Raw genomic sequence first — 27,330 nt, 5'->3', positions numbered from 1 at the left:
ACCTTGCGAAGGGCAGATGACTAACCCACGGAGGGAAAGGCGGCTGCTGGGAGTCACCGCCGTCGCCGTCGCCGCCCCCATCCCAGGCTTCAGGGAATGTGGCTTCGGGTCCCGGTCCGGACCCCGGGCTCCCGCGCCACGCTCGCACCTTCCAAAAGGAAACGACCTCCAGCGGGACCCGCCGCACAGACCCTCCGCTCCTGTCCCGGGGGCGAGGCTAGCGGCTGAGGCTCCCGCCCCCACCCGCGGCTCCCGGCCCCCCACCCCCGATCCCCTCCCCTCTGCGCCGCCCCCGGCGGCCGGCGAGCGCGGTGCAGCGCGCCGCAAAGCTCTTTGCATAAATTATGCTCATGACGCAGTAGCTAAAAAAATCCAAGTAGCTGAAGGAGGGAAAAAAGGGGAGGAGGGAAAAGGGGGGGGCCGTGGAAAGGGGAAAAGAAAAATACATATACCTGAGCGCCCCCACCCCGCCCCAGCTTCCCGGCCCGCTCCCCGGCCGGCCCGCCTCCGCCCGGCGCAGCCCGCGGAGTCCCCTTGGGCTCGGCCCGTCTCGGGCTGGGGGTCCGGGGGCGGCGGCGGGTCTCGACCGGTTCCCGGGCCGAGCCGAGCCCAGCCGAGCCGCACTGGCTTCTTTGTCTACAGGCGGCGGCCGCCCCGGCCCCGGCCCCGGCCCCCGGCCCCCCGGCCCGGGCTGTGAGATGAATGTCTAATCGGTGGCCGCCGGGCACCCAGGGCGAAGGCGGCTCGGGCTCGGGCTCCGGTAAGTAGCGGGGTCCGGGGCGGGGAGGGGTTTGCACGGAGGGGGAGGGGGCCGGGCAGGGGAGGTTTCGGGTTTGGTTAATATGCAATGCCCGTAATTAGCATAATTTATATATTTATGATAAAGAGAAAAAAATGCCGCGGGGCCGGGGCGCCGGGATGCTGGGCCGGGCGGCGGGAGCCCTGGGAGTGGGACGGCGCGCGGCCGCCGCCTGGGGCCGCAGAGCCCGGGGGCTCGTCCTCGCTCGTCCGCGGACCGGCGGGGCCGCGGGGAGGGGCGGGGGCGGCCGCCAGGTGGACCTCGCAGGGAGCTGGCCCCTGGCCCCTCCCGGCTTCTGCCCCTAGAGCCTGCGCTGGGTGCAGACCCCATCGGACGTTCTGTGCACAGACCCTGGGCGACAGAGCGGGTCCTCGCCCCACGGGAGAACCGGACGCCTGGGTCCCCGGCGGTGAAGGTGCCGAGGCGGCCAAGACGACCCGGGAGGACCGGTGGCACTCAGGGTTCGGGACCTGGCGGCGTTGCTGGAAGGGTGGGGGAGGGAGCGAGTACTTCATAAATATTTAATAATATTATTATTATTAATAAATCGTCATAATCATGGGCCCCGTCTGCGTTCCCTGGGCATGCTCACCTGGCAAGGCCACGGGAGCCCCGAGGTGCCGAGTAACCTCCGCCGCAGGCTGGGATTCCTCACTCAGCTGGGGCTGGGAGCTGCGAGCCTGCACGGAGCAGCCTCAGCTGCGGGGCCGGCCGGGGAAGCCAGACGCCGCCAGGAAGCCTTCCCGGGCAGGTGAAAGAAGTTCTTGCAGAGATTTTAGCCTCTTCTGCTCTTTCGGAGTCCTTGTTCCAAAAGTAGAGGGCTGGGCCTCCATTGCTCCTGGACATTTGTCCCTCCCCTGGTCTTGGTAGGCTAAGGTAGCCAATGTTGACAAGCAGGGCCTTCTGAGGGATAATTCCATGCAGGATTCCATTTTGGTTGAAGTCCTGGTGCTCAGGGTGACCAGGTACTTCTTTGCATATCAGCGGTAGAACTTCATTCATTGGTTCACTGGTCCAACAAAAATACCTACTATGTGCCACACTCTGAACAATATAGATAGGACTTCCTCTGTCGTGGAGTTTTCATGCCAGTTTGGGGGGACAGGCAGATCATAAACATGAAAACAAACAAGGTAATGTGATGAGATGTGCGTGTGTGTGAGATGGGCTATTTCTTCTCTTGGAGGTACTACCTGGCAATTAAGAAAAAGTCAGAAAAATTTTGCTTCTCTAAGGGCAAGGAGCACAGGATTAGATCATACTCCCCTCCCCAAGATTTACGCACTATAAAGTCATAATAGTAATTTTTTACATTTTTAAATAAAACTTTACAGTTAAAAACATTTTTATATGCATGCTTTACTTCAATTAAAAAGAACAGCAATAGCCCAGCCAGTGTGCTCAGTGGTTGAGCGTCGACATATGACCCAGGAGGTCACTGTTCCATTCCCAGTCAGGTCACATACCTGGGTTGCGGGCACCATGTCCAGTGGGGGGATGTGTAGGAGGCAGCCGATTAGTGATTTTCTCTCATCATTGATGTTTCTATCTCTTTCTCCCTCTCCCTTGCTCTCTGAAATCAATAAAAATATATTTTTTAAAAATAGCAATAGCCCTGGATGGTGTTCTCAGTGGTTAGAGCATCGGCCTGAGCTCTGAAGGGTTGTTTTGTTTTAATCCTCACCTGAGGATATTTTTCCATTGATTTTTTTTAGAGAGAGGAAAGGGGCGCAGGGGGTGGGGGGGAGAGGGAGAAAGAGAGAAACATCAATCCCGAGACCCTTTGGTTCAAGGACCGACGCTCTAACATCTGAGAATAACAGCCAGGGCAAGGATCATAGGTTTGATTCCAGGTGGAGGGCATGTACCTGGGCTGCAGGTTTGATCTATGCCCAGGTCAGGGTGGAGTGCCTCTCTCACAGTGATGTTTCTCGCTCTCGCTCTCTTCCCCCCTCCCTGGGTGAGGATTAACAAAATAATAACAAAATTAATAATAATAGCAATAACAGTTACATAGTGTTTGCTGTGTGTCAGGCCCTGTTCTAAGTGCCTTACATAAATGTTATTTAATCCTCACAATAATCCATGAGATGGGTAGTATAATTTAGCCCCTTTTGACAGAGAAGGAAACTGAGGCTTAGAGGGGGTTACCTGAGGCAGAAGCAGTACTCAACATGAGTCTTCTACCTTTAAACCCAAGCCCTTTCTGTGTCAAAATGAGTTTCAGTGAGGCCGCAAAGGGAGTGATACCAGGGAGAAACTGGCCAAGGGAGGGAAGGCTTGGGAATGAGGAACAGGACGGGCACATTAGGAGGGGTTAAGTGTGATCAAGCTTCTCCAGAAATACTACTTTGAAATCACTTTAGATAGCCCTAGTACTGGGAATGGGGGCAAAATATGAAATAGGACGATAGGACATGTTTTGAGGAGAGAAGTAGGAAATATGAGGAGGCTACGTGATATGATTTGACCTGACCGAATCAAACTATGACCTCCTGGTTCATAGGTTGACACTCAACCACTGAGCCACGCTGGCCGGGCTGATTTTATTTCTTAATTTATATTTTAATATATCTCCTAAATTTATGATGTCTTAATTATTTTATATTCATTAGCTCCCTGGTATGTACCAGGTATTGTACTAGGCACTGGGATATGGTGGTAAGTGGCCATGCCTTCTTGGAGCTTACAATCTAGTGGGGCAACAGACTTACTTTTTATATTTTTCACATTTCATTTGCCCCCCTCCCTTCACTTTGCCTGGGGTGAATCAAGTTTGGGCCCAAGGGGAAGGGGGCAGAAGGATAAACTAAACCTAAATGTATCCTTATAAAACTAGTCTTTACTGTTTGACTGTGTAGGTCTAAGATTACAAATGGTATGCTCGATGAGGGGAAATAAAGTTGTTCACTACGTCCCTATCTTTTCCCCTTTCTCCTCTTTCTGGCCCGTGGGCCTAGCCAGTCTATCAACAGCTTGGCCAGCCATTATCTCTGCCTGTGGATCCAGGGTCTGAGGGGGAGGGTCTGGAGCAGAACTGAGAGCTTGCAGGGTCCCAATAAACTATCAGTGATTTATTATCAAATATATATATATATGTGTGTATATATACATACATACACATATACATACATACATACATACATACATACACACACACAAACACACTAGTGACCCAGAACACAAATTTCTGTACATTGAAAGGAAATTCATTAGAAGGTGGCCAGCAGGGCAGGACTGGGCAAGACGGCCAAACATGCCCTGGAGCCAATGGTCGGCCGCACCTGTGTGGCGCTGCGGCTCAAAGGGCATCTGTGGAGTGAGCGGGGTTCCTCTGGAGGTGGGGTCCTGTGGCCTGGTGGAATTGTTTGCATGGCCCTGCAAGGAATCGGGCTCCCTCCTCTTTGGTTCCGGGGTGCATCACCCGAGAACCACGTCTGCCAAGTCACCGCAGCTCAGCAGCTCCTGCGTTGAGTGTCTGCCCCCTGGTGGTCAGTGCGCATCATACCTACTGGACCATCCATGGGTTGCTTAGTCTTTTATCTACACTAATAATAGACAAATATGTAAATTGACCATACCTCTGCAATGCCCCCACAGCCAATCAGGAGGGAATATGCAAATTAGCAGGACAAAGATGGCGGTGGCCATGGAGCCAGCCAGAGCGGACAGGAGGCTAGGGTTGCCCCTGGCGATGGAGGAAGCCAAGCTTCCTACCTGCCTGGGCCAGCCACCGAAGGTTGGGCCTGTGGGCTGCGGCCAAAGAGCAGGCTGGAGCCAGTGGGAGGCTTGGGTCGCCCCCAGCGGCAGAGGAAGCTTGGCTTCTTCCATTGCTGGGGGCGACCCAAACTTCCTGCCGGCCCTGGCTGGCCACTAAAGGAGGGGCCTGTGGGCGGTGGCCACGGAGCTGGCCAGAGCACACAGGAGGCTTGTGTCGCCCTGGCTGGCCACGGAGGGAGGGGCCTGCAAACAGCCCTCAGCCCCTCACCCAGGCTGGCCACACCACCATCGGGGTGGGGTGAGGGTCCCCACTGGGGGGCGTGGCCAGCCTGAAAATGGCCCTCAGCCCTTTACTCAGGCTGGCCACGCCCCCATGGGGTGAGGGTCCCCGCTGGGGGGCGTGGCCAGCCTGCAAACATCCATCAGCCCCTCACCTGGGCTGGCCAGGCACCCTAGCAGGGACCCCCCCCTTGAAGGGGGTGTGGCCAGCCTGATAATGGCCCTCAGCCCCTCAACCAGGCTGGCCACACACCCCCAACGGGGACCCTCACCCCATGGGGGCATGGCTGGCCTGCAGACTGCCCCAGCCCCTTGCCCAGGCCAGCACCATCCCTAGTGGGGACCCCCACCCCAATGGGAGCATGGTTGGCCTGCAAACCACCACAGGCCCCTCACCCAGGCTGCCCTGCCCCCCCAAGGGAACCCTCACCCTGATCCAGGACACCCTTTAGGGCAAACCAGCCAGCCCCAACCCATGCACCAGTCCTCTATCTAAACTAATAAAAGGGTAATATGCTAATTAGACTGGGAGACCTTCCAGGAGACCTTCCGGACGTTCTTCTGGACAAAGCCATGGTGGCGGGGCCGAGGTAGAGGCGGTTAGGGGCCAAGAGGGAAGCTAGTTGTGGGTGATCAGGCCAGTGGGGAGGGCAGGTGGGGGTGATCAGGCCAGCAGGGGGGGGCAGTTGGGGGTGAGCAGGCTGGCGGGGGGGGGGGCAGTTGGGGGCAAGCAGGCAGGCAGGTGAGTGGTTAGGAGCCAGCAGTCCCAGATTGCGAGGGGGATGTCTGACTGCCAGTTTAGGCCCGATGGGATCGGGCCTAAACCGACAGTGGGACATCCCCCAAGGGGTCCCAGATTGGAGAGGGTGCAGGCTGGGCTGAGGGACACCCCTCTCCCCCCCCCCCCCCGTGCACAAATTTCATGCACGGGACCACTAGAGTGTATGTGTGTGTGCGCGTGCGTGTGTGTGTGTGTGTGTGTGTGTGTGTGTGTAAATATATATATTTGTTTAAACTATCAGTGATGATTATTCTTCAACAGGTGGGAAGGGAAGTCTGTGTCCTGGGGCCAGAAATGGAGAAGGGTAGGAGGACGTACAGAAAGTCCATCAGACAATGACAGCTTGAAAGAGGTGGCACCTGCCTGGAGTCTGGCGACTTAAGAACAGGACAAGTAATACTTGTGTGCAGGAGGGCGTGTGGTGTTTCTTCACACGAGGTACCAAAGCTGTGTAGACCAGGGTAGTAGTGATGAGAAATGGGGGATTCTGGGCATACTGGAAGGGAGAGCCAGCAAGATTTGCTGAAGGAATAAGCATGAGATAAGGGAGAAAGCAAGGATGATGGCAAGGTTTCTGGCCTGAGCATCTGGAAGGATAAAGCTGCCATTTGCTGAGATGGGAAAAGCAGCATGCAGGTGGAGCAGATCTGGGGTGGAAATTAGGAGTTTGGTTTTGAACTTGTTGAGTATGAGATGACATGAGCAAACAGTAGGCCATTGGACAGAGGAGTCTAAAGTTCCCAGGTGAGGTCCAAACAAGATTTAGACTTGGCTGGTTGTCAGACTGGGGAAGAGGGGAAGATTGGATTGTCTGCCCCATTCGGCTCAGCCCCAGCTACCAGTCTATACCTGTCTCTTGCTTCCTGTCCTTATGGTCTGTTTGAATGTGGCAGCTGTGCAGAAGGTAAGTGGGTGCACAATTTAAATGTAAAAGCGGTGTGGAGCTGAAGATACTGATGTCTGCAAACAGCCTAGCCCAGGGTCCTCGAACCACGGCCCGCGGGCCACATGCAAATACAAATGTTGTATTTGTTCCCGTTTTGTTTTTTTACTTCAAATTAAGATATGTGCAGTGTGCACAGGAATTTGTTCATAGTTTTTTTTTAAACTCTAGTCCGGCCCTCCAACGGTCTGAAGGACAGGGAACTGGCCCCCTGTTTAAAAAGTTTGAGGACCCCTGGCCTAGCCTGTGAGAATTATATATAAAATGTGAAAGGTAATTTCCCATAAGAAATGTGACTTTCTACCAATTTAATACTGCTAAAACTAATTTCAGCTCAAGCAGCCATTCTTGAGCTGAAATTTCATGCAGAGTACCTCCACTCCCAAAAATGACTGGATAATGAGAAGGTGTTTTACACCTGGAAGACCTCAGCCACATTAAGTGTTAAGGGAGTGAGTAAAACCACGGACATGAGTCTGAATTAAGTTCCATTTTCCTCTCCATGGCACAAGACTCTTCATACATAAAATTTCATACCTGAAACACATGCCACGCTAGAACAGGGGAAAAGGACCGCACAAACTTTATTGGGCATCCCTTCTGTGCATCCTCCACCACTCTGAACTCATCTACCTGACACTGAAACCATACTTTTTATATCCTTGACTCCCATATAGACTGTAGGCAGTGGCAACCTCTCCTCCCCCTCCTCCTCCTCCTCCTCCTCCTCCTCTCCCTCCTCCTCCTCCTCCTCCTCCTCCTTCTTCTCCTCCTCCTCTTCCTCTCCCTCCTCTTCCTCTTCCTCTCCCTCCTCCTCCTCCTCCTCTTCTTCCTCCTCCTCCTCCTCCTCCTCTTCCTCTCCCTCCTCCTCCTCCTTCTCCTCTAATCCTCATCCTTTTTCTTCTTCTGTTTGTAATAAGAGAAAGTTTATTTTGAACGTCACACAGGTAGAAGTGAGCTGTAGAAGGAAGGGGCTCAGAAGACAAGTTACACAGGCAAATGAGAGGCCCTTGGAGCTTCGGAGAGAGGAAGGCCTGGCGCCTTGGGTGGTGGGGAAGGGGAAGTAGAGGGGAAGGAAGAAGGCGCTGCTGAGCTCTGGGGAGGGAGAGCCGCTAGGCCAGTGGTTCTCAACCTCGGCTGCACATTAGAATCACCTGGGAATCTTCTTAAAATCCTGACTTCTGGGCCTCAGGTGCAGCCAAGGTTGAGAACCACTGCGCTAGACTGTAGGCTTCTGACAGAGCTAGGAAAGTTCCCCCCTATGGTATCCCCAGCACACAGTAGCCACTGAAATATCTGTGAAATACATGAAGGACAAAGCATTTCAGGATTTTTTCTAATATGATCTTGGGCTGTTTTAGGGGGTTCTGATTTGTTTGAGATTTCCCAGCTGCTCTGGGTGTTTTGGAGTGTTGCCCTGAGCCTAAACCAGTTCCTCAAAGAAGATTCGTCTCAGCCCCTCCACTGGAAGTGCTGATGGCCCTGGACCGCTGGAGTTTTCCTTTGTGGGCAGTTCCTCTCCCCTGAGGTTTCGGGCATTTCTAGGTATTAGCCCAGGAAAGCCAGGAGTGGTGAGCCATCTGTTAGCCAAGCAAGGTGCCGTGCCAGGTTTGCTTCAGGGGTTTTCAAACGCAACTCACTGGAGGAAGCACGCAAAGGAGCAGGCTCTGGGTGGGCCCTGGCTCCCTCCCAGCTTCAACCAGAATTGCCCACATTATTTTTTATCATTATTTAAAATTGTAAGTGTTTCTTTAAATGTTGTTTTCTTGGCAAATTTATTCAAAATACTGTATTTTCATTTTTAAATTTGGTTTATATAACAGAGTGCCTAAATTGATGACTGTTCACCATTTTAAAAATGGTGAATTTTATGTTATACTAGAGGCCCAATGCATGAAATTCATGCCAGGGGCTCGGCCCTCGCAGCTGTGGCAGCTTGCCTCCGCGGCTTGCCTCAGCCCACGCCGCCCCAGCTTCGTCTGGAAGCTTGTCCGGAAGGTCGTCCGGCTGTCCAGTCTAAGTAGCATATTACACTTTTATTATTATAGATGGATTTTATCTCATTCAATAAAGACACACAAAAAAGTAAAACAAACAAATGATGCAGAGATGGAAGAGGAGGATGAAGGGAAAGGTGAGGAACCCAGAACACTTCTCTGAGCTTAGTTTCCCCATCTATATGGTGATAATAATGTCGCCAGCCCCCAACTGGCATGAGTAATACATGGATTAGTTGCATAAAACGCTTATTAGCACAGTAGGCACTCAAAATAAATGTTGTCTTCTTTTCTATATAAGTGTCCAAACACAGTTGTCCCCTTTATTACCTTTATTTCTTATGACTGTATGGTTTGTGGCTCCAGCCAGACAACCTGTTCTTACAAGGGCTTCTCCCGCTCCTCACTGCGTTGGGCAGGCTGCTCTACCGTCTGGGATGCTGTCCTGCCTCCAGTGGGAAAGACCAGTATTTGGGCCACAGCCACAAGATCACCTGAGAGCTGATTCTGTGGGCCCCGCCTGCTGGTTCAGGCTCCTGGGGATGTTTATTCTGGGTGAATCCAGGCCTGTGTTTTTGTAATCAGTGCTCCAGTGCTGATCGTGCACATTGAAGTTTGAGATTAATGTTTTTGTTTGTTTTGTTTTAAACATGTTTTTATTGATTTTTTAGAGAGGAAGAGAGAGGGGGGGGGGAGAGAGAGAGAGAGAGAGAGAGAGAGAGAGAGAGAGAGAGAGGAACATCGATTGGCTGCCTCCTGCATGCCCCCTACTGGCGATTATTGAGCCTGCAACCTTGGAATGTGCCCTGAGCAGGATTCGAACCAGTGACCTCTTGATGCATGGGACAGTGCTCAATCCACTGAGCCACACTGGCCAGGCGAGACTAATGTTTTAATGTGTTCCTGTCTTGACCATCTCTTCCAGGAGGTCTGCTCAGACTCCTCCCCTGAGAAGCACTCTGACAGCCAAAGTGCTCCTTATCCAGGTCTGAGGCTCTGAGTGTCTGGGTCAGAGTTACTTTAGGTTCCGCTGAGTCTTCTCTCTCCCAATGGATGGCGGAACACCCAGGGACAATCTCTGGCCCTTCTCTCATCACCCTGGTTCTTCTTCCTTCCCACCTCCCTGAGTGTAGGTTCTCCTGGGAAGCTGTAGGAAGCAAGACACTTTAGTGGTAAAGTCCTTAGAATACTTTCCGTCTACAAATACTTGAGAGAACTTAGCTTCTCTCTTTTCCTACCATTCTACTTAGGACTTTTTGCAATGGTGTGGAATTTGTACTACTGTGTCATATCAGCCTTTGCTTTTCCCATACCATTTCACCCCACAGGGCGTGCTAGGTGTTGGCTGGCCCCCACCCCACCCTGACAAGTGACCATGGACCCAGGAGCTGGCCCAGAGTCATCTCTCACCATCAATGAGCAGGTATCTTCTGGGACAGAAAGAGGTGGGGGAGTGAGGTTGATGGACCAAGGGGTGCGGGGAAATAGGAAGACCCCATAAAGCCCCTCATTGTCTGTTTCTTTTTTAAAAAAATTTTTTTAATATATTTTATTGTTTTTTTACAGAGAGGAAGGGAGAGGGATAGAGCGTTAGAAATATCAATCAGCTGCCTCCTGCACACTCCCTACTGGGGATGTGCCCACAACCAAGTTACATGCCCTTGATGGGAATCGAACCTGGGACCCTTGAGTCCGCAGGCTGACGCTCTATCCACTGAGCCAAACCAGTCAGGGCTCATTGTCTGTTTCTTACCGAAGTACATGGTCAGTTCACCTGACCAGGTTTAGTTACCAGCTAGGATTTCTCAGGGGCTTAATTTTGGAATGTAAGCTGTGACTTTATTATTTTTTTAAAATATATATTTTTTTTATTTTTTTATTTTTTGTATATATTTTATTGATTTTTTACAGAGAGGAAGGGAGAGAGATAGAGAGTTAGAAACATCGATGACAGAGAAACATCGATCAGCTGCCTCCTGCACATCTCCTACTGGGGATGTGCCCACAACCCAGGTACATGCCCTTGACCGGAATCGAACCTGGGACCCCTCAGTCCGCAGGCCGACGCTCTATCCACTGAGCCAAACCGGTTTCGGCTTAAAATATATTTTTATTGATTTCAGAGAGGAAGGGAGAGGGAGAGAGAGAGATAGAAACATCAATGATAAGAGGGAATCACTGATCGGCTGCCTCTTGCACACCCCCCACTGGGGATTGAGCCCAAAACCCAGGCATGTGCCCTTGACCGGAATGGAACCTGGGACCCTTCAGTCCACAGGCTGATGCTTTATCCACTGAGCCAAACCGGCTACAGGTTTTTTTTATAGATTTTTTTTATTGATTTCAGAGAGAGGAAGGGGGAAGGAGAGAGAGAAACATCAATGATGAGAGAATCATTGATCAGCTGCCCCTTGCACATCCCCTACTGGAGATCAAGCCCACAACCCAGGAATTGAACCCCGACCTCCTGCTTCATGAGTCGATGCTCAACCACTGAGCCATTCCAGCCAGGCTAAGCTGTGATCTTAAAAAGTGAAATTAAAATGTACAAATATGTATAATCTTACATGGGGAAATATTTGGACATTGGGTCATTTGCTCTTATTTCTTACTTTTCCTGTGTTTTTTTTTCTCTTTTGTTTGCTTTCGGGGGGGGGGGTAATTTGCTCTTAATATTTTTTTCTTGCTTATATATTTTTTCTAATTTTTCTACAATGACTATTACTTATGTAAACTTAAAATGTTTTTTGTTATTTTTTATCTTTTTGAGAGAGAGAGAGAGAGAGAGAGAGAGAGAGAGAGAGAGAAACATGGATCAGTTGCCTCCCGCATGCACCCCAACCGGAGATCAAACCCACAACCTGGGTATGTGCCCTGACCAGGAACCAAACTGGTGACCTTTCAGTGCATGGGAAAATGCTCAACCAACTGAGCCACACTGGCCAGGGCACTGAAAAGGAGAAAATAGATGAATTTTTAAAAGGGGAAAAAAGATGAACAACTCCTAAAATGTAATTGAAGTCCCTCATAGGTCAAGTTTGAGTCAGAAAGGCAACCGCTTGGGGGTTAATTTCCCTCCAGCTCCCCTGATGGGTCACATTGTCACTTTTTCCAGCAGAGTCTCTTGCTGGGTCCAGTTTTCAGGCTTAAGGAGAGTGTTGTGTGAGTAGCTTCAGGCATAGGCCAAATGTAGGGGAGCTGGGCACAGAGCTTTTCCATGAACAGGGTCCCTGATTTTTGAATGGCCGGGTTGGAAGCCTTTGAGTGCTGGAGTGAGAGAGCTGAGAGCTGGTAGTTTGGGCAGGGGAAGAAGGTACTGTTCTGAGGAGGCCCAGGCGCCTCCCGCCTTGCTGGGACGTGGAGGCTCCCTTCAAGGTCAGAGCAGGCCCACAGCCGATGGCACCACTGTAGCCACAGGGCACGAGCTCCAGGCCACGGGGGCGGGGGAGAGGCTCCGCCTTCAGGATGCAGGAAGTTAGCTTGTAGGAAAATCTTGGCCTTTGCCCCAGAGTTTTGGAAATAAAGGCATCACGAGCTGAAAAAGTGACTCAGCACTGTGGAGCATTTGTTCCACTGCTTTATCTCTGGAGATTTAAAGGGACGTGAAGCGGGATTTGCCTCTTGGCCCAGCTTACGCAGTGGATGCTGTGTCAGGGGCCCTCATGGCCACGCACCAATATCCTAGCAGCCAAGGGAACATCCTTGCAAGGCTGTGGAATAGACTTTACCACGCCCCGAACTGAGTCCCAGAAAAGGACCGAGTAGAAATACCCTCCAGTGGTTTGGCTCTGTGGGCCGGACGCTTCCAGCTGTGTCAGGCCCTGCCCCCTGGGCCCCTCCCCAGGGCCTTTCTCCTAGCCCCTCCTTCTCTGGAGCCAGGGAGCTGCAGCCTGCCCCAGGCTCTGGCATTCTCACAGAGCACACAGTGCTGGGGCAGGGGCAGGGGCAGGACGGCTACCCTTCCTCTCTCCCGAAATCATACCTAGAGCTCTGGGCCCCGGTCAGGGGGGTCTCTGTGGGCCCCTCCCCCACAGTGTGCCCTGTCCTCTGATTGCAGGTCATCGTGATGTCAGGCCACGAGACCATCCGCGTGCTGGAAGTTGGAGTGGATGCCCAGGTCCCCGCTGAGGAGGAGGGCAGAGGCCTGGAGGGTGTGGCCGCCGAGGGCTGCCAGAGTGGAGGTCCTGCTGAAGCCAGTGAACCTGCTGGTGAAGCGGGGCCAGACAACCCAGACTCTTCCGCGGAGGCAACTGGTACGAGGCCATTGCTCCACTCTGGTCCCTCTGTAATTCCCGGGGGGCCAGCACAAGTCCTTGGGGCCTAGGCGGCTTGAGGGTCTTGTCGTCTCCCTGTCCGTGGACAGCCTTGGGCCATGGCCTGTACTCCTTCCTGGTCAGCGTCTAGGGCTATTCTGCACTCCTTGTCCCTGGAGCTTTAGTTCTGGTTCCAGTCACTTCCAGACCTAAACTGGGATGTTTCGGGGTGAGGTGGGTGGAGAGTGGCAGGGCTCGGCTGACGGGGGTGTATAAACCTCAGAGAGGGCTCCTAGTTCAAACCAGACCCTCAGCCCCAGTGCAGAGAGGACTAGACCTTCAGGATCCCGCCAGCCCTTCCAACTCAGTACCTGCTGTGGAAAAGGTGGGAGGCCCCAGAAGCTGGGGCTGGGCGGGCATCTTACCTACCTTGGACTAAGGATGTAGTTAGGTAGGACCTTGAAGAATGCCAGCTCCTTACTCCCAGCTGGGCTGGTGTGAGTCAGCCTGGTGGACTGATTTCTATTGTCCTCCAAAGATGACTTGAGGGCATGAGCTTGATTCTTCCCCGTGGAAATGGATGTGGCTGATCCACCCACTCTGTCTCCCCTAATGCCCTGCAGTAGAGCTGTTCTAGAGGCCGGGTCTGGTACCAGGCACTGCTCTCTGACCACAGGGCACCATTGCATTGGCTTTCCTCATTAACACCTTACAGAACAGACATCTGTTGCAGGAAGCCCGAGGCCTCCCTTGCCAGTTTCCCCAGAACACCAGGACTCGTCTCCCCTTGTCTTCTGCATATCTTCCCTTCCCTAGAGTGGAGACCTGGGCTGGTGGGTGTAGGCTAAGAGGGGGAGCCAAGAAGACAGCAAAGGAGGACAGACAGGCTTCGGGGAACAGCAACTCCTTAACAAGGAAACTGCAGGACCTCCCGTCCTGTGCTCTACCTGCAAAATAGAGCGCAGGTTCACTTGGGACCCTTGTAACTTGGCTTATTTCCCCCGCTTTTGAATAAAGAAATGACAAGAGACATGACCCTTTCCCCCTGGCCTGGAAATGCTCTGCTTCCGTGTTGAGCCCAGGATGGGGCATTACCCGTGTTCCCATGGGCCCATGCCCTGGAGAGCAGGCAGGGAAGGCAAGGTCCTTGGCCTCAGCCACCCTGCCCATCCCTTTCCATTGTGGGGTTGGAGCCCTTTTCAGAAACTTGGGAGGTTTCTCAGGTTTATCCACAGCGCCCTGACTTCCCTTTTTATCCTTTTAATGAAATTCCATGTCTCATTTCTTCTGGTGTCTTAACCTGCCCCGTATCCAAACCTGCTCTCAGAAATAGATCCTGAGCCAATTATTTGCACCTGAGCATGAGTGTCAGTGGCAGTGTGCATCTTCTTGCAGAGGTTGGTATACTTAAGACTTTCACAGAATTTTTCTCGGTAAGGGAATTTGAATCATTGTCAAGCAGATAAGGGAGGTATTTTGATGCTGCTCCCTAAGAAGCTGCCGGCGTGGATTGTGGTCTTAATGTGACCTTGCTAGATATTAAGCATTTCTTCTTAAAACAAAACAAAGTACTGGCCTACTGGCCGGCGTGGCTCGGCGCTTGGGCGTCGACCTACGAGCCAGGAGTTCACAGTTCCATTCCCCGTCAGAGCACATGCCCAGGTCGCAAGTTCGATCCCCAGGGCGGGTGTTAGGGGGCAGCCAATCATTGATTCTCTCTCATCATTGATGTTTCTATCTCTCTCTCCCTCTTCCTTCCTCTCTGAAGTCAATAAAAATATATTAAACAAAAACAAAGTAATAGGAAACTTTTTCAGGGTGGAGAAAAATCTAGTGATTTATGGCAGTCTAAATTACTACCCAGTCCTTGTCACACATACACAGTTTTATAGTTGTGACCACCGAGCTACGTAGCATAGCTCTGACCACTATATTATTTCAGATACCTTTTTCCTTTATTGACATAGATTCACAAACCTGTTCTGGTTTTGACTATTGCCAAACTATCTGGTTTTTTATTATCATAACCAGTGCTGTTTTGAATATCTTTGTACTGGTCTTTTGAATTTTTTTTTCTTTGAGGTGTAGTCCACCCAAATTCTTTTGAAAGAGAAATCAATTGTTTATATAGGGAGAAGTCATCACATGAAAAAATACAAACTCTTGCTATCAATGAGAGAAAACGTAACTGGCTATAAGGTACTACATGCCTGTTAAGCCAGAAAACTCAGCAGTGATAAAAGCTAACCTGGGTGATGCTGTGGAGAAAAGGGACATGGTTGATGTTTCTGTGAACTGGTTTAGTCTTTCTGAAAAGCAGTGTAGCAGGAAGTGACAAAAGCCTAAATATGTATACACTCTTGGAACTCTTGGTCCTACTTTGGAAATATATTCTAATTAAATGAATATCTCATTTCTTTGGGTGGTAAGCTTTATCACTCATGTTTATCATATTCCTATTTTCACTTTCCTTTTTATAATTCATTATATTTGTCAAGCAAAATGTTTTAAAATTTTCTCTTCTCTGATTTTTTTTTTTTTCAGTAGTTGGAAATGCATCTCCCCTCTGCAGTGGAGTGAAATACTAAGTGTTTTCACTTAGTTTCCCCCCCCCCCCCCCACTTAGTATTTTATAAGGCTTTTGTTGCTGTTTGCTTGTCTCTTTAATTCCTTAAGCAATCTGAATTTCTTTATTATGCACTTTGAACAGTACAGTCCTGAGTTAGATCGGTGCTTTTCCAGATTAAAACATGGGCTGGGAATGCGGGTATGGGAGGTTATCTAACTGCATGGTTCCCACTCTGGCTGTGTGCTGTATCACAAGGGAGCTTAAAGAAAAAAGAGATTAAATAGTGCAAATTGCCAGTTAGGCACATAGTCACGGGATGTAAAGTCCAGCATAGGGAATATAGTCAATAATAATGTAATAACTGAGTATGATGTCAGAGGGGCACTAGACATCTAGGGGTGATTACTTCATAGGTTATAAAAGTGTCTAATCACTATGATATACACTTGAAACTAATACAATATTGAATGCCAACTGTAGTTAAAAAATAAAAAATTAAAAGTAAGAAAAAGAGAGAGAAGAGGTTACTGGCTTCCACTCCAGACATTCTGATTCAGTAAATCCATGTCCAGCTAGTATTAAGAGGCCATTGATCTGGTCTAATATCCATCGTCAAATATCTAGACTCCTTTTAATGTCTCGCCATCTATATATATAAAAGCCTAAGCGATCGGTTGACTGAATGACCAAACGACCGGTCGACCAGTTGCTATGACGCGCACTGACCACCAGGGGGCAGATGCTCAATGTAGGAGCTGCCCCCTGGTGGTCAGTGTGCTCCCACAGAGGGAGCGCCGCTCAGGTAAGCGATGGACACCAGATGCTGGGCTCACGGCTGGCGAGTGCCATTGCGGCCGTGCGAGCCTCTCCTGATCGGGACTGGGCATGAGCCCGCAGCAGGCACAGTGGGGCCAGGATGAGCGGGAGTGATGTGGCACCAGGCCCGGGCTTGGGCTCGTCCCTGGCTGCCTACCCCTTCGAGCACTACTACATCCCTCAGGGGAGGTTAGACTGCCGGTTTCGGCCTGATCCCCACAGGCCGCCTACGGGGATTGGGCCAAAACCGGCAGTCTGACCTCTCCCAAGGGGTCCCAGATTGCAAGAGGGCACAGGCCAGGCTGAGGGACACCACCAGTACACGAATCCGTGCACTGGGCCTCTAGTATATGAAATAATAACCCTTTTCCTCGTTGTGTGAGTTCTTGGTGGGGATTCCCAATACCTTACAAATCAGGGTAGCAAGAGGAAGCTGTAACCTGGAAGAAAAGCTTTGGTTCACAGGAAGTTCCCTTAGAAACTCACTGAAGCTGCTCATCAGACTTCAGACCTCAGGGACTGGCAGAGAAAAGCAACCTGGCCTGGCCCTCGCCGGTTTTGCTCAGTGGATGGAACATCGGCCCTCGGACTGAAGGGTCCCGGTTTCCATTCTGATCAAGGGCACGTGACTGGGTTGCGGGCTCTATCCCTGGCCCTGGTCGAAGCGAGTGTGGGGGACAACCAATCGATGTTTCTCTCTCTGTCTCTCCCCGCTTCTTCCCACTCTCTCTAAAACTCAGTGGAAAGATATCCTCGGGTGAGGATTAGCAAACAACAAAAGAAGCTACCTGGCCTGGAGCGCCATTGTGATCCTGAGTGTGGCAAAGACATGTCCAATTTTCAGGGACTGTCATTTCAAGGACTTCATTCTGCAGAGTCCCTGTCCCTTCTCCAAGCCAGCACCTGCATCCAGAAAGAGCGATGGTCCGGTTGCTGGATGAGCCAGGGGCAGCTGCTCCCATTGATGCTATCTAGCTCCTTCCCGCCCAGACACATGTTTCTTCCCTTCAGACCCCTCGACTGATTAGGTCATAGGTCACAGTGTTCTGTAGAGCCAGGAGATGAGAGATTGACACCTAGCTGTGCATAGGCCTGCATTTTCTTCATCTAAATGCGGGAAGAAGAGGGCCCACACGCTAGGGCTGGCGCAGGGCTGGCCAGCCTCCTAGTCTCACTAACGGTAGCACTGGGGAAGCTGCCTTCTGGGCCAGGGAAAGCCAGTGATTGGTCTCGGGTTATGCGGAAATACGATGTGAGGCTGAGAGTTGCCACTTGAAGCTGCAGACGGGACATTCTAGTCCAGTGACCCCTCTGCTCACACCAGGCTCACCCTTTGTCCTTTCTCTCAATGCCACATGAAGTGAAGTCACTCCCGGGGATCCCTTCGAGTCCTGCCCCGGCTGTCGCCACTTTCAGCCAACCCCCAAGCCAGCCTCAGGCATCGCAGACCCTGACGCCGCTGGCTATACAAGCTGCCCCCCAGGTAAGAGCCACCCCTGGGAGCCGGACACAGAGCAGTGGGCAGAAGCAAGACATGGGACCACCACCATGGAGAGGCTATGGGATCTGGGAACTCCCGCGGCAGGACAGGGACGGGGCTGTGACCTAAGAGAGGGAGTCCCCTACCTCTGGCCTCTCCCCTGCCCCAGATCAGGCCCACTGGGAAGAGTAGATCTGCCTTTGCTGGGTAGTCTCCTTGGGTCCAGCAAGGATGGTAGAGATTATGTTAACGCATTCATACCACAGGCCATTCTGTTCAATGCCTAAATGAGTGAATACCCTGTCCGTCCCTCCAGTGGCTGCCTGGAAGGGTTAATGCATTGTTCACAGTCCTCATTTAGAGCCAGGTGGGCAGCCCCCAGCACAGCGGCTGCCTCCAGGGTCCTCCAGGCATGCTGACCTCCCTGTGACCTTTCGCTATAGGCACAGATTTTTGAGGCATCCGTCAAGGGTAGCCTCCATCAGAGCTTCTCAGAAGCTTCTGTGAGCCCTTGACCACCTGGTTCCATTAGCCCTTGCCCCCTGCTTTCTGGCCACAAAGTGTTGGTCCTGTGGGCAAGGGCCCAGGGAGGGCTGGGGGACAGCGGTCCAGTGGAAGAGGCCCGCGCACCCTCTGCTGTCCTGTGAGCAAGGCCAGGTCCTGACCTCGATTTGGGCTGCTGCTCTGAAGACGGGCACCCCACTCAAGGTTGAGCCTCCAGCTAGGGCTTGTCTCTTCCCCGTCCTCATGCGGCCTTTCCCCCACTGCCCTCAGAATGCTTTGTTTGTGCTCAGCTGGGTCAGAGAGACCCAGTGTTTGCGCTGTCGATGTTGATTTTTTTTTTTTCTTTTCTTTTTGAAATCTTGTTTGCTTTTGCAGGTCTTGACTCAGGAAAACTTAGCCACAGTTCTGACAGGAGTTATGGTTCCAGCAGGGGCAGTTACTCAACCTCTTCTTATCCCCATCAGTATTGCAGGTCAAGTGGCTGGTCAGCAGGGGCTGGCCGTGTGGACAATTCCTACAGCAACCGTGGCCGCCCTCCCAGGACTGACCGCTGCTTCTCCTACGGGGGGAATTTTCAAGCCACCTTTAGCCAGTCTCCAAGGTAACGGCAACTCTCCCCAGGACTGCACCAGGCCCCCCAACACCCACCACTACCATTCCTGCACGAGCGCTTGCCATGTTGGACTCAGAGCCCGCAGCCCGCCCAGGGCGACAGCCCCGGAGTCTGGATCCGGTGTCCCGGGCACCCAGCCACAGAGCTGCAGCACCTCGGGACTCTAGGCCAGGACACCATCCGGCCTCTCTTACTTCAGCCAACTGTCTGAGACTGCCCCTCTCCCCCCACGCCAGAAGTCACCCCATGACCCGCCTCCTGAGAAGGACTGCAAGAAGATGCAACTTCTGGTTTTGAACCTGCACTTCTCCAGGCCCAGGGGAGGGGGGATGAGAGATGTGGCGTGTGCTGCCCCCAGCAAGGATCAAGGGAGTCACAGCTGCCTGCCCCCCCTCCCCGCTGCCCCAGCCCCCTCTGTTCTTGTGCCAGATCCCTTGGGATTGGAGCTGCTCTGGGCTACGGCTAGGCATTTGAGCACCTCTGTCTCTGCCTTGCTCCATAGCAGCGGCCGTGCTGAACACCGCTCTGCCGGCACCCGTACAAGCTGCCCCGCCGGTACAGGCCTCCTCGCCCGTCCAGCCCCGGCCACCAGCACAGGCCCAGACGCTGTTCCAGACCCCGCCACCGCCACCGCCACCGCCGCTGCTGCAGAACACGCCCGCCATTCTGCCGCAGCCCACCGCTGCCGCCGCTACCGCCCCCACCCCCAAGCCAGTGGACACCCCCCCACAGATCACCCTACAGCCTGCCAGCTTCGCATTTAGCCCAGGAATCGTAAGCTGCTGCTGCCCTCACCCGGGGCTGATCAGGGCTGGATCGAATCTTGGGCCCGGGTGGAACTGATGCGGGGAGGAAAGAGGTGGAGGACCAGGCCCCTGAATACGGCTCTTTTCCAACACATCAGCGGAGACGGGCTCCCTCTGAAGCCTTCTCCTTGCAGCTGCCAGCCTGTCCATCCAGACAAGAGCAGACAACCTCTGCCAAGAGGGCTGGGCAAATTCTCCAGAACCTGAACCACTGGACCAGCCTTGGAGGGTGGGATGATGTCTGGGGATTGCAAACTTGTGAGCTGTCACTGAGGTGGAGCTAGAGGCTCACGGCCCCTTGCCAGTGTCTGTCCTGGCTTGGCAGTGGAGCTGATATGTGACTAGAATCACATCAGCCACTCCAGTCCGGCACCTCTACCCTCCCAGGCCTGGCCTGAAAGATTAGCCAGTTACTCTTCCGTGGCTTTGACCCCACCCTTCCTGGTTGACCCCCCGCCACCCCTAGTGCTGGATACTATTCAGCTGGTAGACATGGGCCTGTAGCCCACATTCCTAGCTGCCCCCCATCCCGGCCTCCCCACCCCAATGCCTGTGAGCCCTCTTCCCTCTGCCTTGGGCTTTTTCTGTCCCCTTGGTCTCTGAGCAAGGCTCTTCCTCCACCCACAGATCAGTGCTGCTTCCCTCGGGGGACAGGCCCAGATCCTGGGCTCCCTCACGACAACTCCGGTCATTGCCAACGCCATTCCCAGCATGCCAGGGATCAGCAGTCAGATCCTCACCAATGCTCAGGGACAGGCAAGTGGTCACAGCGAGGGCTGAGGGATGGGGGCTGTGGACAAGCTGGCGGGGGCACTAGGACTTGGGCTGAGGGTCATCGAAACTCAAACAGGGTGTCGGACTGCTGTTCCTATCTCCTTTGTGGCCACTCCCTGCTGATCCTGAGAGCAGGCAGGGGCATAGCCACTGCCTTGCCCTGGAGGCGCCCACTCTAGTGGAGGCGAACACCCACTTCATTTATGGCGTACCTACTCCGTGGCCTGTGCTAGGTGCTTTCTCATACACCATCTCACTTTGTTTTGAGTACAGATCTATTAGGGAGAGATTTTTATTCCCATTTTACAGGGACGAAAGCTGAGGTTCAGAGAAATTAAGCCACAGCTAAACTGTGGCAGAGCAGGTCCATCTGACTCCACACGCAGACCCGTTCCTGCTCCATCACAGCTCTGGAGGCAAAACAAAGGAAGCAGCCCCCAGACTGTGAATCCTTCACTTTACTGAGGAAGACACGGAGGTCTATAGGGGTTAAGTGATTCATCTAAATGCCTTCCCTACCAGTGTGGGGGTTTGGGTTGGAGGTGGAGCTGGACACTGGCCTCACACTTAGAGTCCCTGCCTTGTTTCCTCCCAGGTTATTGGAACACTTCCGTGGGTAGTGAACTCAGCTAGCGTGGCAGCACCAGCACCAGCACCAGCCCAAAGCCTGCAGGTCCAGGCTGTGACTCCCCAGCTGCTGTTAAACGCCCAGGGCCAGGTGATTGCAACCCTGGCCAGCAACCCCTTGCCTCCACCTGTGGCTGTCCGGAAGCCAAGCACGCCTGAGTCCCCTGCTAAGAGTGAGGTACAAGGGCTGGGGTTGGGAATGGGGCAGGCGGTGCTATCTGGCATGGGCGGCCTCTCTTCAGACCATGGGCAGGACAAGATTATTTTCTGAAGCCCCTGAGAAAGCAGGTACCTCCCCAAAGTTTGGGGAGGTCCAGAGTAGAAAGCTCACATGAGTCACTATGCTCTGCCCAGGGAACCCCCCCCCCCCGCCACGCTGACCCCCTACCCACACACACCAAAAACTTGTCCATGTACCCTCAGAAGCTAGTGCCATTCTGAGAAGGCCTGGGAGGAGTGGTCAAAGTAAACGGCCTCGATCAGCTCCAGGGTGAAAAAACTGCTAGAAATGCTCTGGGAGGCTAGTTCTGCATCCCCTCCCTCTTTCCCCTTCACCCCTCTCCCCCTCCACTCTGTAACTTTTTTTTTTTTTAATATATTTTATTGATGTTTTTACAGAGAGGAAGGGAGAGGGATAGAGAGTTAGAAACATCGATGAGAGAGAAACATTGATCAGCTGCCTCCTGCACACCTCCTACTGGGGATGTGCCTGCAACCCAGGTACATGCCCTTGACCGGAATCGAACCTGGGACCTTTCAGTCCGCAGGCCGACGCTCTATCCACTGAGCCAAACTGGTTTGGCCACTCTGTAACTTTGATTATTCACTTATTTGTTCCTTCTAGGAGCAGTTTTTGAGTGCCTGCTATATTCCAGGTGCGGAAGAGAGATGAATAAGCTGCTCTTCCTAGCCTTAGGGAGCATGGCACTGGGGACAAGTCCAAGGCAGCCTGACGAAGACTGTGATAGGGGCATGATAAGGGGACCCAAAGAAGGGAGCTCCCAACAGACTGGGAGTGCAACAAGGCTTCGTAGAGAAGGGACACTGAGCTCATCTAACGGGTGACTTGAACGAGAGAGCATTTTATCTTTAGGAAACTGCAGGAAGTACAGTGTGCAGGGTTCGCAAACCTGAGTGAGTGTCAGAACCACCTGGGGGGCTTGTCCCCAGGCCCCGCTCCAGGCTCTCGTGTTCAGTGGGTCTGGATGGGGCCCAAGAATTCCTCTTTCTAACAGGTTCCCAGGTGTTGGGGCCCATGACCCTCCAAGGTGGGGTGCTGCTTCTCAGCTTTGTGAATAACCGCTTAGCCTCATCTGTAAAATGGAGATTATAAGAGGATCCACTGCAGAAGGTTATGAGTATTGAAGGACAGATTACACATAGGCAATGAACACAGGAAGCACTTGAAAAATGATGTTATCACTACTATTAGCTAGGGAGGGGTCACGGAGGGGTTTTTAGCGAGGAAATGGCGAACTAAACGTACGTTAAAAAATTTCCTCTGCCGCCAGAGGAGCCAAGAACTGGACCATGGTGAGACTTGAGTCCTTGTCCCCTGTTAGGAGGCAGCTGAAACAGTTCTAGCAAGAGACCAGGACCCTGCCCTAAGGCTAAGGTTCGGAGAAGAAAGAGGCAGTGGGCTTGAGAGCGACCAAGAGGTAGAATCCAGGGAACGGCACCCATCCTAGAGAAATTTGAACTTTTCAGGAGCTTTTTTTTTTCTCCACTTAGCACCATGACTCTGAGCTTTTTCAATGTCAGAAGTTAAGAATTATACCTTATTCTTTCAATAGGGAGGTCCCAGATGTCGCTTGCCGGTTCCCTATTAGTGGATGTTTGGGCTGGGAGGCTCTAAAAGAAGGTTAGGTTTCTCCTCTGAGGGCAGACATTTGAGAGCAGTTCTCAGGGTGGACACTTGCGGGGCTTTGACCAAGTGTATTGCCCTTTCTGAGCCTCTGACCTGCCTGTGTCCCAGGCGGCCATGCGGCCCCCGCTGGGTGGAACGTGTTGCTGTGCTTACTTCGGAGGGCGTTATCATGGGAGGTGGTAAGAAGTGGTTTCTAGTCTTGCTTTTTGATGGGGCCCAGGGAGGAGTGTGGACGTCAGACCATTTTTGCCCCTGTCTCTGGTCCATGCAGGGACTCCGACCCCCTGAGCTGGGCAGGTAGGCAATAGGGGATTGTTGGCTCTCTTCTCATAGGTGCAGCCCATCCAGCCTACGCCAGCCGTGCCCCCGCCTACAGTGGTCATCGCCAGCCCAGGCCCAGCGGCCAAACCATCGGCCTCTGCTCCCATCCCAATTACCTGCTCAGAGACGCCCACTGTCAGCCAGTTGGTGTCCAGTAAGTGGCTCCTGAAGGAGGCTGTGGAGAACGGGAGAGGCATTTATTTGGACCCCCTGACATCTTTGAATGCTCTTCTTTTTTTTATTTTAATATATTTTTTATTGACTTCAGAGAGGAAGGGAGAAGGAGAGAGAGAAAAACATCAATGATGAGAGAGAATCATTGATTGGCTGCCTCCTGCACGCCCCCTACTGGGGATTGAACTTATAACCCGGGCATGTGCCCTTGGCTGGAATGGAACCCAGCACCCTTCAGTTTGCAGGCTGATGCTCTATCCCCTGAGCCAGACCAGCTAGGGCTGAACGCTGCCCTTCTTGATAAACTTCCTGGAGTCCAAAGGGAAGGACAGGTGCCTGATGCCAGAGACTGGCTCTTATTCCTGTTAAGCTGGGTTCTAGGCATGGTGATAGTGGAGGCTGGTTCCCCACTGGCTGTCTCTCAGTGGTTCTTACCCAGTATTTGAGGAATGTGGACGGCCAACAGGAGTGCTTGGGGGCCAGGAGTAGGGGGGATGGGGAGGGTCAACAGTTAGAGCTGACAAACTTGAAACAAGACCCCGACCTCCAGACAGGTTGGTCCAGGGCCCTTTCCTCCATTATTTGTCTTGGGGACAAAGTAAATGAGGGTCTTAAGGGTGTGTGGGCCTTTTGCCAAATGTCCTCATCCCTCTGCACCAGGCCAGGCAATGGGCTAGATCAGCAGTGATGATTATGTGTCCTCTGCACTCACCCCTGCTCTCTTCTCTGGCCTAGAGCCACATAACCCAGGTCTGGATGAGGACGGGATCAACTTAGAAGAGATCCGGGAGTTTGCCAAGAACTTCAAGATCCGGCGGCTGTCTCTGGGCCTCACACAGACCCAGGTGGGCCAGGCTCTGACTGCGACGGAAGGCCCGGCCTACAGCCAGTCGGCCATCTGCCGGTGAGTAAGGCTCCCTGGGCCAGGTCAGGGCCTGCTCAGTGGCCTGCTGCCACCAGGAATTCACAGGACCTGGCACCCCCTTTATTCTCCCTTGTTCCTGCCTTCTTCCAAATAAGGAAGGCTGCTTTAAGGAGAAGATATGAATACCCATAGTAGCCAAAGAATGACCAGGTCCTCTGATGTTTATCCTCCAATCCTGAGCACATAGTCTTCATATATATTTCACACACACACACACACACACATTATATCAACACTAATAAAAGAGAAAAATGGTAATTGGCGTACGAGCTACCCTTTTCATTGGCTAATCAGGGCTATATGCAAATTAACTGCCAACTAAGATTGGCAGTTAACTGCCAACAAGATGGCGGTTAATTTGCATATGTAGGCACAATGCAGGGAGGCGAAAGGGAAAGCAGGAAGAAGCCCCCTGCCACTGACAGTGATTGGAAACCCAGGGGGGAGCTAAGAGCTGGGGGGCAGGGCAAAGGCGGCCCTGGGGCCGCCTTTGCCCTGCCCCCCAGCCATGATCTGAGAATCAGGTGCCTTTTCCGCCCTGGCCAGTGATAGCAGGAAGTAGGGGTGGAGCCAGCGATGGGAGCTGGGCACGGTCGAAGCTGGCAGTCCTGGGAGCTAGGGGTCCCTTGCCTGGGCCTAAAGCGAAGCCCACGATCGTGGGGCCACTGCAGCTGCAGGTCCCTGCTGCCCGGGCCAGACGCCTAGGCCAGAGGCGTCCTGCAGGGGCAGGGGCGGAGCCCTCATGATCGCGGCACCCCCCGCTGCCACTGCAGGTCCCCGCTGCCCGGGCCGGACGCCTAGGCCAGAGGCGTCAGGCCTGGGCAAGGGGCCGATCCTGCGATTGGAGGGTGATGGGGGTCAACGCCTGAAGGCTCCCAGTATGTGAGAGGGGGCAGGCTGGGCTGAGGGACACTCCCCCCCACACACACCCAGTGCACGAATTTCGTGCACCGGGCCCCTAGTGTGTGTGTGTGTATATATATATTTCAGAGAGGAAGGGAGAGGGAGGGAGGGAGAGACAGAAACATCAATGATGAGAGAGAATCATTGATCGGCTGCCTCCTGCATGCCCTCTACTTGGGATCGAGCCTGCTACCCAGGCACGTGCCTTTGACTGGAATCAAACCTGGGACCCTTCATTCTGCAGGCCAACGCTCTATCCACTGAGCCAAACCAATTAGGGCAAGCAGATAGTCTTTTTCTGGGAACCCAAGACCCTAATCCATTAGGAATCCTAGAGGGAAAGGAGTACAGCTTATGAAATTAGTCACAAAGGTGGGAACTCCAGTTCTGGCTTAGCTCTCAACTCTATCCCACCATCACCCTGTCATGCTCTCCTCTCCCCGTTTCATAAGGCATGACCCTAAAGTGGTGTGGCTGGCTTCTGCGTGCAGCGTCTAAGCCGGTTCCGGTGCCAGTATCATAGGAGGGGTAGTAGCGGGTTTCCAACAAGAATGAGGCTCAGTATGGCCACAAGGTTCCATCTGCCTTCCAATTCCATATGCAGACTAGAGAGACCTTAGACTCGCTGCTGTGTTGGGAAGTCTGCAGTCACATCGGGCTCTGACTTAGTGATGCTGCTAGGAGAGGGTAACTAGAGGAGGGCAGTGCTCATGATGTCCCCTGCCCTGTCGGGAGACCTCTCAAGATAGCACCTCAAAGGACCTCACTTATCTGGTGGTGAAAGTTCTGGAGTGGCTGTCCAGGCAGCAGTTACACTGTTATCACTGCACTACTGAACCGAGGCCATGGGATGGTCCCTCTGTCATGGCCTGGGACACAGGACAGTCCGAGAAGTCTGGGTTTCGCCAAGCCGTAGGGGTCTTGGTGGGGGTGGTGAGGAGCAGAGTGCTCACACCCAGGTGTGGGGAGTAAGACGCTCTCACTGTCCCTTCCTGGGCTTGGGTCACCTACAGGTTCGAGAAGCTGGACATCACCCCGAAGAGCGCCCAGAAGCTGAAGCCGGTGCTGGAGAAGTGGCTGAATGAAGCCGAACTCCGGAACCAGGAAGGCCAGCAGAACCTGATGGAGTTTGTGGGCGGGGAGCCCTCCAAGAAACGCAAACGCCGCACCTCCTTCACCCCCCAGGCCATCGTGGCTCTCAACGCCTACTTCGAGAAGAACCCCCTGCCCACTGGCCAGGAGATCACCGAGATTGCTAAGGAGCTCAATTACGACCGGGAGGTCGTGCGGGTCTGGTTCTGCAACCGGCGCCAGACGCTCAAGAACACCAGCAAGCTGAACGTCTTTCAGATCCCTTAGGGCTCGGGCCCCCGCCCTGCATTCCAGCACTTTGTACTTGCCCCTTGGCACCTGGCTGCAGCCATGGCGGTGACAGCACCGTCATTCTGGTACCTGTGGCTGTGCTTGTCTTGGGTCTCGAGACTCCACCGTGTGCATGCCCGTCAGCTGCCTCCCTCCTGTCCCCCACATATTGCACATGGTGGGGAGGGCAGAGGGGCCCACTGAGAGCGCCAGGCCCCGGGCTGGTCAGGCCGAGGGAGGGGATTTGTGGTGTCACTTAAAGAAGCACTTTGCTCGCGGTTTTTGAAGGGTGAGTTCTGGTTGGGAACCAGAAAATCCCCGTCGTCGGGGCAGGGCTGCAGCAGCCCCTAAAGACTGGCCATGAGCTCTTGTTTTCGATGGCTCCTCTTTCCACCCTCTCTTCTTCGCTCCTCTGTGTAGTGTGGCAGGCATGGCAGCTCATCCAATAGAACCACAGCCTCGCCCCTTTGCCTGCAGGCAACACTATGCCCTGAAAGGACTCAAGAGACACAACTCTGAAAAGTGTGATGTGCTGCTCAGGTCAGACTCAGTGTCTGCCTTGACCTCAAAGTCAGGAGATTCCACAGCCCTGGGGCCAGAATCAGTCACCTGCCCTCCCACCCTCCCTGGTTCTCTGGAGGAAAATTGCACTAAAGCAGAACCTTTTCTTTTGTAATCCATGTTGGAAGGAAACATCAGTGAGCTCTAGCTGTTGTGGAGCTGACCTAGGCCTGTGGCAGGTCGGGAACTTAGTAAATAAGGCCATTCTTCCAGATTGTAATCGAATCTCTGCCCAGGACCATCTCCCCCACCCCCC

At 53.1% G+C, this 27,330-nt stretch overlaps 1 protein-coding gene across 15 annotated transcripts; it reads left to right on the top strand.

Moving 5' to 3' along the window:
- Nucleotides 1–383: 383 nt before the first annotated feature.
- POU6F1 (POU class 6 homeobox 1) lies at nucleotides 384–27,330 on the top strand. Of its 15 annotated transcripts, none has more exons than XM_059682870.1 (13): nucleotides 384–760; nucleotides 8,571–8,656; nucleotides 9,848–9,942; nucleotides 10,867–11,064; nucleotides 12,577–12,772; nucleotides 17,524–17,640; nucleotides 18,517–18,742; nucleotides 19,257–19,528; nucleotides 20,188–20,316; nucleotides 20,930–21,139; nucleotides 23,162–23,303; nucleotides 24,059–24,227; nucleotides 26,165–27,330. In XM_059682870.1, exons 5-13 carry the CDS (start codon nucleotides 12,629–12,631, stop codon nucleotides 26,508–26,510), a joined length of 1,755 nt encoding a protein of 584 aa, XP_059538853.1. In that variant the 5' UTR covers nucleotides 384–760; nucleotides 8,571–8,656; nucleotides 9,848–9,942; nucleotides 10,867–11,064; nucleotides 12,577–12,628; the 3' UTR covers nucleotides 26,511–27,330. The 15 variants fall into 15 exon arrangements, with proteins under 15 accessions (XP_059538853.1, XP_059538852.1, XP_059538854.1 ...); XM_059682865.1 differs by having other exon boundaries at nucleotides 386–760; nucleotides 17,519–17,640; XM_059682869.1 differs by lacking the exon at nucleotides 10,867–11,064 and having other exon boundaries at nucleotides 12,554–12,772.

Source organism: Myotis daubentonii, chromosome 2 (assembly GCF_963259705.1).
Source record: "Myotis daubentonii chromosome 2, mMyoDau2.1, whole genome shotgun sequence".
Taxonomy (NCBI): Eukaryota; Metazoa; Chordata; class Mammalia; order Chiroptera; family Vespertilionidae; genus Myotis; species Myotis daubentonii.
Note: the sequence above shows the minus strand (reverse complement) of the source record. Positions and strands in the feature narration are given on the sequence as shown.